We start from the raw sequence: 15,940 nt of genomic DNA, 5'->3' as shown, positions 1-15,940 counted from the left end.
AATTAAAAAAAAGTTAAGAGTGATTGATGTGACAATCTCCATTAAAATTAAGCATTTTGGTACATACATACACACATTTTTATATATATATATATATATATATATATATATATATATATATATATATATATATATATATATATATATATATATATATATCTTGCATGGTTCTGGTACAGATGGATAGATCGAGTTTATAATTATTTAAATGTTGCATGGCTGTTAACTGTCATTTTATTTATTGCATGTTCAGCACATGAGAAATTGTAGTTTAAGCACAAATAAATATGCTAATAAATGGGCTACAGGTTAGAATGGTTTCTAGAGGTTGAGACCAAGTCCAAAGTGAAGTAGGATTTAATAAATGTCTAGAGTCAACGGCAGAGCTGGAAATTTACACTGTTTCCCCTCCTTGGAATGAGAAAAAGGTTTGATGCAATAAACAATACATATAAAATAAGCAACTATTTACAATTACACAAACATACAGGTGTGTATTTGTCAGTCTATGCATATATACTTGTCGGTGTATACACACACGTGTGTGTAACACTACAGACACAAACACGTATGCATGATTATGTGCGGGTCTGTAAAATGTCTGTATAAATGTTTTATACATTGTGTGAATATGCACACTATCTGTATTGTGCTCTTAATTCAGCGCCTCTTGCTGTAGGTGTATTAAAACAAGTCAATATTCACATCTAGGCCACCTCTCAAAGAATGATGGGTAAATGATTCTAGAGAGAAAGGCTTCATTTTGTGTCTTTGCTTGAGGCGTTCTCTTCAAACATGCCTAACATGAATGGGAGTTCACCGAAAAAGCTTTGCTGGTTCGCCATGGTTTCTGCAGGCCTCATCCAAAGAAAAAAAGTCTCATGAGAAGTTCCACACGTAATATTCTCTCTTTTTTTTTTTTTAATTACCTTATAAATAAATAAGGTATCAGTCTTCAGGAGATATCATCTGGGGTCTAGCAAGCATCAGTCTGCAGCTATTTTACAACAGATAAAGTCATGGCCACTCTTTACTGGTGCAACGCTTTATGAATCTGTAGCGCACATTAGGTCTCCTATGTTCCTCTTCTCATGACGTCTGGAAGGCTGGATACAAAAAAAAAAAAAAGACGATGGCGAGTAGGCAGACTAATTGTAACCTAAATGGATAAAGCCTCAGTTGTTCTCAAAAAGGGAAAGGAGGTCGTCATTGCCACTGCTGGGTAGGTCTGGGGGTCCAAGATATGAAAGAAGTTCATCAGGATTTGTCAGTTCAGGAAGTAGCTTTAAAAAGAAATAAAATTATTTAGGATTATTTGATTTGTATAAACTGGAAAAATAGTTACTTGACACATTGGGTATAAGATCTAGTCTAAAGAGTTTTCAGAAGTTTGCGATATAATTAATAAGGAACACAGGTTATAAATAAAAAAAAATTAAACACACAAACCTTAAAGGAACACAAAAGTCATTTTTATTTGTTGCATATCATGGGTGCTGCCATTTTGGAACTTAGGTTTCACTGCAGGTATATGAAGGAGAGTTACTGCACACGTGCAAACACATCAGCAGTAGAATACAGTGAAAGATAGATTTCAACATGGCGGCCCCTATGACTAGAGTGAGACGGGGAATAAACCCAATACTATGCTTATAAATTGTATTTAGTGCATAATGTCCACTTAAAATCAAAATAAACCGCCTTAAAGGGACAGTCTAGTCACAATTATATGGCATAACATTTTAAACAACTTTCCAGTTTACTTTTATCAAATTTTCTTTGTTCTTTTGGTATTTTTTGTTGAAAGCTAAACCTAGGTAGGCTCATATGCTAAATTTCTAAGCCTTTGAAGGCCGCCTCTTATCTCAGTGCATTTTGACAGATTTTCACAGCTAGACAGCGCTAGTTCAGGTGTTCCATATAGATAATATTGTGCTTACTCCCTTGGGAGTTCTTTATGAGTCAGCACTGCAGAGACTTAGATACAAGGTAATCACAGAGGGAAAAAGTATATTAATATAATCGTATTGGTTATGCAAAACTGGTGAATGGGTAATTAATGGATTATCTATCTTTTTAAACAATAAAAAAATCTGGAGTAGACTGTCCCTTTAACTTAACCTTTTATTTTCCATGCAAAAAAAGTCGTTTTTTTTAACCATGTTTAAATCCTGCACTTTTATATTCATTTTTTTTTTTTTTTTTTTTTTTTTTTTTTTTTTTTTTAGAGTTTTCAGTCCCTTTAAAGCTGTAATTCTGTTGGTGTATTAGGACATATAAATACTTTTTTAGGGACCGATGACGTAGGGACACAGAGAGCTATTGATCCCTTGCTTCAGCCACTCACACTGGTTTTCTCTTAAACACTCCTGTAGAATCTTATCAGATTTGATGGTCTATATAAAGGCTAGAAAGGGGAAAAAGAAACCTATGCTAAGTTCAGAGAAAGCAGCCTGTAAGACTTTCTTACAAAATATTGCTTCTGCATTTTTTCTGTTAAAAAAAAAAAATAGTCATCTTTTTTATATCTTTTTAAAAAGTTGATAACTTATTCGCATTAAGAAGATCTGTATCCTAGATTCGCATACAACTTAGAGCATAGTTAAAGGGACACACTACTCATAATATTTCAAATCATTACTAGGATAGGGCAGCATTTCAATATGCGTATCACCAAACAGAACCTATCATTTAATGAACATTAAAGGGATAGAAGGGTTAAAATTAAAATCTGCATAGGTGTATTTCAATTTTAAATAGAATCATGTTTGCTATATACAGTACCTCCATTAGCAAAAATGCTTCTGGTAAAAGTTATTACTAGTTTTCAGCGGCATATACAAATATGCCTCCGAGGGCCCACACACCAGTATCAAACACCACAACATCTGAAAGAGTCAGCAGTGGCTTGATACAAATGAAGTCGGCATTGAGGCAATACCCACAGCTGAGAGCTCTCTGAGCAGGCATGAGCACTGATGCTGATGCATGGGCACTCATAGCAGATGCTGCAGAAAACCAGTGAAAACTTTTACTGGAAGAATTATTACTAATGGAAATAAACTGCAAAAAGGATTCCATTTAAAACTGAAATGAACCCATGCACATTTCACTACAAGTCTACTGCTGTTAAAGGTGTGAATATATATATATATATATATATATATATATATATATTCATTCTTAGTATTATAATTTTAGAACAATACCATTTAAAAAAGGACCCTAAATCTTATACCTTAACCCTCAATCTTTCCAATGTACTTCAATTATCTAATTTGCTTTGTGCTCTTGATATCTTTTGTTGAAAAGCATAACTAGGTAGGCTCAGAATCAACAATGCACTACTGGAAGCAAGCAAAATATATGCCGTTTGCCATTAGCTCACCCAATGTGTTCAGTTAGCTACCAGCAGTGCATTGCTGCCCCTTTAACAAAGGATACCAAGAAAATTAACCAAATTTGCTAAAAAAAAATTGAAAAAAAAAAAAATGACATGCTCTTTCTAAGTCATGAAATATTTTTTTTGCTTATCTGCCCCTTTAAGACATACTTCACTATTTCATGCACTTTTGTTTTTTTGAGGTGACATTCTGTAAAGCATCAAAAGAGAGAATTTGAGAGAACTGGAAGTAATTAATTACAGGATAGACAGCAAGAAGGAGACAAAAATAAAAAGAGAGGAAAAAAAAAAAAAAAAAAAAAGGGTTCTTACATCCAAGGAGGGCTCTGTCACATCACCAGCACCTGGCATAGAGCCAGTGGGGTTAAACACAAGCTCACTGCCAGGCTGTGCCATTGGTTGCCGAGACTGATTGCGGTGGTGAAGCTGCTGTGCTGATTGGTTACTAAGGTTGGGATTATGAAGTGATTGGGCAGGATTGTGTGAGGGGTCCATCCTTCCAGATGAGGGGACCTATAAAAGGGGTGGGAGGGGGGGGGGGGGGGAAGGATACAGAAGATGAAAAATGTTTAAAAACAAGAACAAAAATGTCAGGAAAGAGAAAAGTAAAAATGAAATACTGGTGAAATCACAGCTGTAACTTTGTGTAAACAACAACTGCTTGCCCCACCCAGATTATGACCTGGTGTTAAACCGGTTTCATGGATTCACAGTCTTTTTTTTTTTTTTTCTTTTTTTTTCTTACCCTTAAAGGGATAGAAAGGTGAAAATTTAAATAGACAAGGGTGCATGTCAATTTTGAATATAAACAGGTTTACAATATATTTCCATTAGCAAAACTGCGCCTAGTAAAAGCTACTACTGATTTTTATCAGCATACGCACATATGCTGTGAGTGCTCCAAGAACCAGTATTAAAACACCACACCTTCTAAGAGAGTAAACAGTGGCTTGTATGACATAAATTAAAGGGATAAGAAACCCAGACATTTTCTGACAGGATTCAGATAGAACATACAATTTTAAACAACGTTCTCAGTTTCTTCTATTAACTAATTATGTTTGTTTTTTATATCCCTTTCTTGAAAAGCATACCTAGGTAGGCTCAGTAGCTGGGAGTTAGCTGCTTATTGGTGGCTGCACATATATGCCTCTTTCATTGGCTTATTGATATCTTCAGTTAACCCCCAGTAGTGCATTGCTGCTCCTTCAATAAAAGGATACCAAAAGAATGAAGCAAAATGAAGTAAATTGGAAAGCTGTTAAAATTTGCATGATCTATCTGAATCATGAAACAAACATTTTAGGTTTCATGTCCCTTTAAGTCTTCTCAGATGCAATACACATCACCCACTGCTCTCTGGGCAGGCATGGCATTTGTATGTTTGCCCCAGGCAGTTATTTTATTAGAGAAGTGTTTGCTTTGCTAAAGAAAGTATATTGCAAAAATGCTTCTATTTAAAATTGAAATTACAACCCAGGCACATTTCCCTTTTTACCTGTTATTTCGAACTCTACAGACTTGCCCATGAGAATATTCCATTTATTTGCCTCCATTTCTATAAAGCTGATAGATTTACCATTCATGGCTGTTGGTTTCCTCATATACATACAAATGTATGTGAAAGATTTACTCAATAGTCTCCCTTCGCTGCTTTTTCTGATTGTACCATATCAGCAGTAATTATTTCATTAGCTAGAACATTTTTATTTAGTTCTTCTAATCACCTAAACACACAGACTTAAATGGACATTATACACTCATTTTTTCTTTGCATAAATGTTTTGTAGATCTATTTATAGAGCCCATAAAATATATTTTTTTCAAAAATGTATAGTTTTTTTATTTTTAAACAACATTGCTCTGATTTTCAGACTCCTAACCAAGCCACAAAGTTTTATGAGAATACCATCAGATACCTTCTCCAGCTTGCTCCGGTTTGTGTAAAGGGTCTTTTCATATGGAAAAGAAGGGGGAGGGGTGGAGTGTCTTATTTGTCACTTGCAGTGGGCTTTCCAGCTACCTTTTCAACAAAGCTAAACTAAGAGCTTCTAAGTAAGTTTTTAAACAGTTTTATACTGGATTTTTATATCAGTATCTGTGCATCTTATTCTTAATAGTAGCGTCTATTACATGCAATTATATGAAAATGAGTGTATACTGTCCCTTTAAAGGCAGATAATACTAAGCAGAACTGTAATTCTTAGGATAGCCTAATGAAGTGTTTCTCAACCTCGGTCCTCAAGTACCGCTAACAGGCCAGTTTTTTTTTTTATTACAGCTGAACTAGAGCACAGGTGAAATAATCAGCTGATGGGTGAGAGCAGGTTAGTTACCATGGTTACTGATCAGCTGATTATTTCAGCTGGGCTCTAGTTCAGCTATAATGAAAACCTGGACTGTTGGGGGGTATTTGAGTAACGCAGTTGAGATACACTGGCCTAATGCATATCCCAAGCATTTTTGCAATTCCCTTAAACCAGGTTTTCTCAATTACAGTCCTTAAGTAGCCCTTCCCTTATCTTATATTCTATTTGAATCACTCACCTGCCCAGTCATTGAGGATCCTCCACCTTTCTCAGGGACCATCAAAGAGTTGGGAATGTCTGACTGATAGGTGATTGGTGGAGGGGCATTGGGGGTGAATTCATTCATAGATTGTGTGTTTGGGTTGTTAGGGGGGAAGCCCCCCTCTTGGAATCCTCCAGGATTCTGAAAACCAGAGCCTAAAAGGAGAAAAGACATAAGGAAATGGTAGTTGGGGCAAAAAGGGTTATTTTTCCTCTTACTGGAGAATTCAACCTACCTTTAAAAAAGGGACTGTAAAGTCAATAGTTAACTTCTAAAAAATTAAAGAAAACAAAATTTATGCTTACCTAATAAATGTATTTATTTCTTGACACGTTGAGTCCACGGATCATCTAATTACTATTGGGAATATCACTCCTGCCCAACAGGAGGCTGCAAAGAGCACCACAGCAAAGCTGTTAAATATCACCTCCCTTCCCTCCAACCCCAGTCATTCGACCAAAGCAAAGGAGAGAAAAGAAGCAACAGGTGTCTGAAGTTTATAACATACCAACAACCTGTCCAAAAGAACAGGGCGGGCCGTGGACTCATCGTGTCAAGAAATAAATACATTTATCAGGTAAGCATAAATGCTGTTTTCTTTCTAATGACACGTGAGTCCACGGATCCTCTAATTACTATTGGGAATCAATACCCAAGCTAGAGTACACAGATAAGGAAGGGACAAGACAGGAAACCTAAACGGAAGGCACCACTGCTTGAAGAACCTCTCCCAAAAGAGGCCTCAGCCGAGGCAAAAGTGTCAAATTTATAGAATTTTTAAAAAGTGTAAAGAGAGCACCAAGTTGCAGCCTTGCCAATCTGTTCCACAGAAGCTTCATTTTTGAATGCCCAGGAAGAGGAAACAGCCCTCGTAGAATGAGCCGTAACTCTCTCAGGAGGCTGCTGTCCAGCAGTTTCATAGGCAAAGCGAATGATACTCTTCAGCCACAAAGAAAGAGAAGTAGCCGTAGCTTTCTGCACCTTACGTTTCCCAGAGAATACCACAAACAGAGCAGAAGACTGACAAAAACAATAGTCGTCTGTAAATAGAAAGTTAATGCACGCACCATGTCCAGATTGTGCAGAAGCCGTTCCTTCCTTGTGTCCTAATCCTTCTCAAAAGGAACAACAAATCACCTGATTAATGTTCCAGTTTGAAACTACTTTAGGGAGAAACCCTAACTTAGTACGCAAAACCACCTTATCCGAATGAAAACTAAGGTATGGAGACTCATACTGTAATGCAGAGAGCTCTGACACTCTACGAGCAGATGAAATAGCAACAAGAAACAAAACTTTCCAAGATAACAACTTAATATCGAAGGAATGCATAGGCTCCAACGGAACCCCTTGAAGAACCTTAAGAACTAAATTAAGACTCCAGGGAGGAGTAACTGGCTTGAACACAGGCCTCATCCTGACCACAGCCTGACAAAAACAGAATTTATGTTTACCTGATAAATTACTTTCTCCAACGGTGTGTCCGGTCCACGGCGTCATCCTTACTTGTGGGATATTCTCTTCCCCAACAGGAAATGGCAAAGAGCCCAGCAAAGCTGGTCACATGATCCCTCCTAGGCTCCGCCTACCCCAGTCATTCGACCGACGTTAAGGAGGAATATTTGCATAGGAGAAACCATATGTTACCGTGGTGACTGTAGTTAAAGAAAATAAATTATCAGACCTGATTAAAAAAAAACAGGGCGGGCCGTGGACCGGACACACCGTTGGAGAAAGTAATTTATAAGGTAAACATAAATTCTGTTTTCTCCAACATAGGTGTGTCCGGTCCACGGCGTCATCCTTACTTGTGGGAACCAATACCAAAGCTTTAGGACACGGATGAAGGGAGGGAGCAAATCAGGTCACCTAAATGGAAGGCACCACGGCTTGCAAAACCTTTCTCCCAAAAATAGCCTCAGAAGAAGCAAAAGTATCAAATTTGTAAAATTTAGAAAAAGTGTGCAGTGAAGACCAAGTCGCTGCCTTACATATCTGATCAACAGAAGCCTCGTTCTTGAAGGCCCATGTGGAAGCCACAGCCCTAGTGGAGTGAGCTGTGATTCTTTCAGGAGGCTGCCGTCCGGCAGTCTCATAAGCCAATCGGATAATGCTTTTAATCCAGAAGGAGAGAGAGGTAGAAGTTGCTTTTTGACCTCTCCGTTTACCAGAATAAACAACAAACAAAGACAAAGTTTGTCTGAAATCCTTAGTAGCTGCTAAGTAAAATTTGAGAGCACGAACTACATCCAAGTTGTGCAACAAACGTTCCTTCTTTGAAACTGGATTAGGACACAAAGAAGGCACAACTATCTCCTGGTTAATGTTTTTGTTAGAAACAACTTTTGGAAGAAAACCAGGTTTAGTACGCAAAACCACCTTATCTGCATGGAACACCAGATAAGGAGAAGAACACTGCAGAGCAGATAATTCTGAAACTCTTCTAGCAGAAGAAATTGCAACCAAAAACAAAACTTTCCAAGATAATAACTTAATATCAACGGAATGTAAGGGTTCAAACGGAACCCCCTGAAGAACTGAAAGAACTAGGTTGAGACTCCAAGGAGGAGTCAAAATTTTGTAAACAGGCTTGATTCTAACCAGAGCCTGAACAAAGGCTAGAACATCTGGCACAGCTGCCAGCTTTTTGTGAAGTAACACAGACAAGGCAGAAATCTGTCCCATCAAGGAACTTGCAGATAATCCTTTTTCCAATCCTTCTCGAAGGAAGGATAGACTCTTAGGAATCTTAACCTTGTCCCAAGGGAATCCTGCAGATTCACACCAACAGATATACCAAATTATGTGGTAATTTTTCTGGTTACAGGCTTTCAGGCCTGAACAAGAGTATTAATAACAGAATCTGAGAACCCTCGCTTTGATAAGATCAAGCGTTCAATCTCCAAGCAGTCAGCTGGAGTGGGTCGAACGGACCTAGAACAAGAAGGTCTCTCAAAGGTAGCTTCCATGGTGGAGCCGATGACATATTCACCAGATCTGCATACCAAGTCCTGCGTGGCCACGCAGGAGCTATCAAAATCACCGACGCCCTCTCCTGATTGATCCTGGCTACCAGCCTGGGGATGAGAGGAAACGGCGGGAACACATAAGCTAGTTTGAAGGTCCAAGGTGCTACTAGTGCATCCACTAGAGCCGCCTTGGGATCCCTGGATCTGTACCCGTAGTAAGGAACTCTGAAGTTCTGACGAGAGGCCATCAGATCCATGTCTGGAATGCCCCACGGTTGAGTGACTTGGGCAAAGATTTCCGGATGGAGTTCCCACTCCCCCGGATGCAATGTCTGACGACTCAGAAAATCCGCTTCCCAATTTTCCACTCCTGGGATGTGGATAGCAGACAGGTGGCAGGAGTGAGACTCCGCCCATAGAATGATTTTGGTCACTTCTTCCATCGCTAGGGAACTCCTTGTTCCCCCCTGATGGTTGATGTATGAACTTGGCCCTCGCTAGCTGAGGCCAAGCTTTGAGAGCATTGAATATCGCTCTCAATTCCAGAATATTTATCGGTAGAAGAGATTCTACCCGAGACCAAAGACCCTGAGCTTTCAGGGATCCCCAGACCGCGCCCCAGCCCATCAGACTGGCGTCGGTCGTGACAATGACCCACTCTGGTCTGCGGAAGGTCATCCCTTGTGACAGGTTGTCCAGGGACAGCCACCAACGGAATGAGTCTCTGGTCCTCTGATTTACTTGTATCTTCGGAGACAAGTCTGAATAGTCCCCATTCCACTGACTGAGCATGAACAGTTGTAATGGTCTTAGATGAATGCGCACAAAAGGAACTATGTCCATTGCCGCTACCATCAAACCTATCACTTCCATGCACTGCGCTATGGAAGGAAGAGGAACGGAATGAAGTATCCGACAAGAGTCTAGAAGTTTTGTTTTTCTGGCTTCTGTCAGAAAAATCCTCATTTCTAAGGAGTCTATTATAGTTCCCAAGAAGGGAACCCTCGTTGACGGAGATAGAGAACTCTTTTCCACGTTCACTTTCCATCCGTGAGATCTGAGAAAGGCCAGGACAATGTCCGTGTGAGCCTTTACTTGAGGAAGGGACGACGCTCGAATCAGAATGTCGTCCAAGTAAGGTACTACAGCAATGCCCCTTGGTCTTAGCACCGCCAGAAGGGACCCTAGTACCTATGAGAAAATCCTAGGAGCAGTGGCTAATCCGAAAGAAAATGCCACGAACTGGAAATGCTTGTCCAGGAATGCAAACCTTAGGAACCGATGATGTTCCTTGTGGATAGGAATATGTAGATACGCATCCTTGAAATCCACCTTGGTCATGAATTGACCTTCCTGGATGGAAGGAAGAAGTGTTCGAATGGTTTCCATCTTGAACGATGGAACCTTGAGAAACTTGTTCAAGATCTTGAGAACTAAGATTGGTCTGAACGTTCCCTCTTTTTTGGGAACTATGAACAGATTGGAGTAGAACCCCATCCCTTGTTCTCCTAATGGAACAGGATGAATCACTCCCATTTTTAGCAGGTCTTCTACCCAATGTAAGAATGCCTGTCTTCTTATGTGGTCCTGTACAACGGCAAAGAGAATGACTGGGGTAGGCGGAGCCTAGGAGGGATCATGTGACCAGCTTTGCTGGGCTCTTTGCCATTTCCTGTTGGGGAAGAGAATATCCCACAAGTAAGGATGACGCCGTGGACCGGACACACCTATGTTGGAGAAACAATTGCTCTCTATTCCAAGAGTAGCCCTTGGATTCACACCAATATAGATATTTACGCCATATCTTATGGTAAATCTTTCTAGTCACAGGTTTACAAGCCTGAATCATAGTCTCAATGACTGATTCCGAAAATCCACGCTTGGATAAAATTAAGCGTTCAATCTCCAAGCAGTCAGCTTCAGAGAAACTAGATTTGGATGAAGTAAGGGCCCTTGAAGTAGAAGGTCCTTTCTCATCGAAAGTTTCCAAGGTGGAAGAGATGACATGTCCACTAGGTCTGAATACCAAATCCTGCGAGGCCACGCCAGTGCAATGAGAATCACAGGCGCCCTCTCCTGTTTGATTCGAGCAAAGACCCAAGGTAGAAGAGCAAATGGAGGAAATGGGTATGAGAGACGGAAATTCCAAGGTACCGACAGGACGTCTATCAGTATAGCCTGAGGGTCTCTTGACCTCGACCCGTACCTTGGAAGCTTGGCATACTGCCGAGATGCCATGAGATCCAATTCTGGCTGACCCCATTTGAGAATCAGGCTGGAAAACACTTCCGGATGGAGTTCCCACTCCCCCGGGTGAAAGGTCTGACTGCTCAGGAAGTCCGCATCCCAGTTGTCCACTACTGGGATTTGGATTGCCGAAAGACAGCAATTGTGGGTCCCCGCCCACTGAATTATCTTGGCTACCTCTGTCATGGCCAAGGAACTCCGAGTTCCTCCATGATGGTTGATGTAAGCCACTGAAGTTATGTTGACCGACTGGAACCTGATGAACCTGGCCGAGGCCAGACCAGAAGAGCATTGAAGATTGCTCTCAGCTACAGAATGTTTATGGGTAGAATAGACTCCGACCGAGTCCATGTTCCCTGAGCCTTTAGAGAGCCCCAGACTGCTCCCCTTCCCAGAAGGCTGGCATCTGTTGTCACAATCACCCAAGAGGGTCTGCAAAAGCAGGTTCCCTGGAAGAGATGAAGAGAGAGAAGAAGAGAATGAAGCTGTGTGAAACAAGAAAACAAGCGCAGACCGACTCAAGTGCAGATTATTTATTGCAGAGCAAGTTCATATGACAAATTGGATATTTCAAACTCTTGAAAAAGTCTGAGCGTACTCAGACAAAACGTACGTAGAGTTCTTTTTATTCCACCGGCAGTGTCTCTATTACCATTGGCAACTAACATCCAGACTTGGTATATTTCGACCGAGGTGGCTGTATCTGCTTAGGATTTAAGAAGTACACCAGAAGGATTGCTTATATCATATATGCTTCAATTGTTTTTAAACGCTAGTGAGTATGCAATTTGTCATATGAACTTACTCTGCAATAAATAATCTGTACCTGTTTTGTTTCACACAGCTTCATCCTTCTATTGGGTGCATTTTGGAAGTGCACACCCACTACTCTGGGCAGCAGGCCACCTTAATGACAGCACAGAGGATCATGAACTACTTCCTGGACTGAACTTTCAGACGCCCTGTGTTTGTAGGTCTCTCCGTTCCTCTAAACAGGGATAACCGGCCTTCATTTTGTACTGATCTGAATAGAGAGTCTCACCACTGCAGCGCTGACACCGGTATTGTATTTTTCTAGCTACCAAAGAAGGGAATCCCTTGTCTCCTGCTCCAGCTGTAATCGCGGAGACAGATCCGTATTAATCTCCGTTCCACTGACTTAGCATGCTTAACTGCAGAGGTCTGAGGTGGAAACGGGAGAACGGCACAATGTCCATTGCCGCTACCATCAGACCGATAACCTCCATGCACTGAGCCACTGATGGCAGAGCAGAGGACTGAAGCGCTAGGCAAGAATCGAAAATCTTTGATTTTCTGAAAATTTTCATTGATAAGGAATCTATTATGGTTCCCAAGAAAAATTATCCTTGTAGTTGGAACTAAGGAACTCTTTTCCAAATATACCTTCCATCCGTGAGATTGCTTGTTGAAGGGATTGCGCCTGAACCAGAATGTCATCCAGATAAGCGCCACTGCAATGCCCCGCAATCGGAGCACCGCCAACAGGGATCCCAGAACCTTTGAGAAAATTCTGGGAGCTGTGGCAAAGCAGAATGGAAGAGCCACAAACTGGAAGTGTTTGTCTAGAAATGCAAACCTCAGAAACTTGTGGATGGGAACATGCAGGTACGCGTCATTTAAATCTACCGTTGTCATAAATTGACTCTCTTGGACCAAAGGAAGAATGTTATGAATAGTTTCCATCTTGAAGGACGGCACTCTGAGGAATTTGTTTAGTCTCTTGAGATCTAAAATTGGTCTGAAGGTTGCCTCCTTTTTGGGAACAAAGAACAGATTGGAGTAGAACCCCAGACCCCGTTCCTGCATCGGAACAGGAACTATCACTCCCAGATCGGAGAGGTCCCGAACACAGTGTAAGAATGCCTCTTTTTGTCTGGTCTACAGATAATCTTGAAAGCAGAAACCTGCCCCTGGGAGGAAAGGTCTTGAAATCTAGTTTGTATCCCTGGGACACTATATCCACCGCCCAGGGATCCTGAACATCTCGAACCCAAGCCTGACCGAAGAAGGAAAGTCTGCCCCCCACATGATCTGGTCCCGGATCGGGGACAGGCCCTTCATGCTGTTTTTGATTAAATAGCAGGCTTTTTGGATTGTTTTCCCTTGTTCCAAGACTGGTTGGGCCTCTAGGAAGGCTTGGACTGCTCCTGCTTGGAAGAGGGAGAGAAAGGCTTTCCCTTGAAATATCGAAAGGAACGGAAATTACTCTGGCGTCCCTTTTGTTTATTTCTCTTATCCTGAGGGAGGAAATGGCCCTTTCCTCCCATAATGTCAGAAATTATTTCCGTCAAACCCGGCCCAAACAAGGTCTTTCCCTTGTAAGGAATCACCAAAAGTTTAGACTTAGATGACATATCCGCAGACCAAGATTTTAACCATAAAGCTCTGTGGGCCAGTACGGCAAAACCAGAAATCTTAGCTCCCAGCTTAATAACCTGAAGGGAAGCATCCGTGATAAAGGAGTTGCTCAAATTTAAGGGCCTTTATCTTATCCTGCCGCACAAGTGACAGTAGCAATACAAACCGCAGGTTGCCATTGTAAACCCTGGTGTACATACATTTTCTTGAGTAACCCCTCGAACTTCTTATCCATTGGATCCTTAAAGGAACAACTATCCTCTATGGAAATAGTTGTTCTCTTGGCTAGTGTGGAAATTGCCCCTTCCACTTTGGGTACCGTCTGCAATAGTAAACATCTTTTTAAATATAGGGGATGGAGAAGAAGGGATACCCGGTCTCTCCCATTCCTTAGCAAGAATCTCTGTAGCCCTATCTGGTACAGGAAATACCTCCACCATGGAGGGCACGTCAAAATACTTGTTTAGTTTACTAGACTTCTTAGTGTTGACTACGACTGTAGTGTCGGAGTCGTCCAGGGTAGCTAAAACCTCCTTAAGTAACAAACGGAGGTGTTCGAGCCTAAACCTGAAACAAACAACTTCAGTATCAGTTAAAGGTATTACACTGTCAGAGTCTGAGATTTCACCCTCAGATGCTACCGAAGTATCTTCCTCTTCAGGTTTCTGGGAAGAAACATTCAGAATAGCCACTACTGTGTCAGCAACCTTATTCACTGATTGATTACATTTCCTCTTGCAATTCCCTGCAGCATGGGAAAAGCAGACAACGCATCAGATACCGCTGATGACATTAGGAAAGCGATATCTTGCAAGGTAACTCCAGGTGGAGTAATAGAGGAAGTGCAGGGCACTGGCTGTATGGACGCTAAATTTCGGGACGCTTGAGGAGAAAGCTGCGGCATATCTTGAACATTGTCAGAAGACTCCTAAACAGTATCCGCCTTAGACAATGTTGGCTCAGGAAAAAGTCTATCCCTGTAATGTAAAGTTCTCTCAATACATGAGGAACCGAAAGGGATTGGTGGTTCTACATTAGCATCAAAACATAAACATGTAACATCTTGCAGGGTTTCTTGGTCCATCTTTATACACCAATAAACAAACAAAACTGATATTTTTATTTAGAAAATACCCCCCCACACCAAAAAAAAAAAAATAGTTACTGTCTCTTTAAATTTTAAACACAAAAAATAACTGCTTTATTTTTCTGTCATTTGAAATAAACAATGGCCCCCAAAATAACACTTCAGACAACTCAACACCTCAGCTTAGCCTTGCTGAGGTGCTTATCTGCCCGCCTACTAATGAAGTATATGACTTGTAGTTGATCTGGACTCAAATCTTTTAACAATTACGATCTGTAACCGCAACGCTGCTTAATCTGCGACGCAGCAGATTTCCAATGCGGAACACAGGAAGTGACACAGGGACAGAAAAAAAGGCGTGCAATAGGAACTGCTGCCGTATCCAACTCCACCTATCGTGGGCGTAACCACATGAAACTCCCGATCGGCTAAATATATTATCACAGCCGTCGGGAATAAAGTAAAAAATACACCACCATCACTGAGCCAGATTCTCCTTGCCCCCAGTGCTTGCTATGCTGCCCTTAATAAACATTCCCCTATCATAGGTGAATGTGACTTGTCCCCCAAATTTTTGAATGTGAAAGTGCTATTTTCTCTGTATGTGTGTCCCAGAAAAAAATAAAGTTAGCACTTACCTTAAGACTTTTGCCAGGCAGCATGGCAGCTCACTAGGTTTGAGAGGCCAGTTCCCTCACATGGACCTGTGGATATAAACAAAGACTGAGTAATCTTACTCAGGCTTGCACGGTTAGTGCAGCATAAATATATGGGAGGCGCAGTGAGGATTGTACCCCACAAGTTCCCATAGCTAGAAAGCCACCACTGCTATACTGAAGAGACTGTGCTGCTTTGTTCTAGGGTGTAGCCGTAGTCCAGATCAATCTTGCACTACTGAAAAATAATAAAATCTTGCTTGAAGAATCTTTTCCCAACACCTAAATTTACCACTTCCTTGCTCTAACGTAGGCAAAGAGAATGACTGGGGTTGGAGGGAAGGGAGGGGATATTTAACAGCTTTGCTGTGGTGCTCTTTGCCGCCTCCTGCTGGGCAAGAGTGATATTCCCAATAGTAATTAGATGATCCATGGAATAATCGTGTCATTAGAAAGAAATGCAATATATTTCTATTATTAATTTGCTTTGTTTTTTAGGATTGTTTTGTTGATGAGTAAACCTAGGTAGGCTTATAGGAGTTTGAGAGGGCACATGGCTTAAAGGGACATATACACTATTTTTTCTTTGCATAAATGTTTTGTAGATGATCTATTTATAGAGCACATT

The 15,940-nt window shown here is 41.0% G+C and overlaps 1 protein-coding gene across 1 annotated transcript in view; it reads right to left on the bottom strand.

Moving 5' to 3' along the window:
* Nucleotides 1-216: 216 nt before the first annotated feature.
* Nucleotides 217-15,940, bottom strand: part of ZMIZ2 (zinc finger MIZ-type containing 2) — a gene marked incomplete in the record, with an annotated part of 136,043 nt that continues 120,319 nt past the window's right edge. The window contains 3 exon segments of the mRNA XM_053718146.1: nucleotides 217-1,283; nucleotides 3,716-3,916; nucleotides 5,951-6,129. Coding sequence (XP_053574121.1) covers nucleotides 1,176-1,283; nucleotides 3,716-3,916; nucleotides 5,951-6,129 — 488 coding nt within the window.

This window comes from Bombina bombina, chromosome 6 (assembly GCF_027579735.1).
Source record: "Bombina bombina isolate aBomBom1 chromosome 6, aBomBom1.pri, whole genome shotgun sequence".
Classification (NCBI taxonomy): Eukaryota; Metazoa; Chordata; class Amphibia; order Anura; family Bombinatoridae; genus Bombina; species Bombina bombina.
The sequence above is the reverse complement of the archived record's forward strand: the minus strand, read 5'-3'. Positions and strand labels throughout refer to the sequence as shown.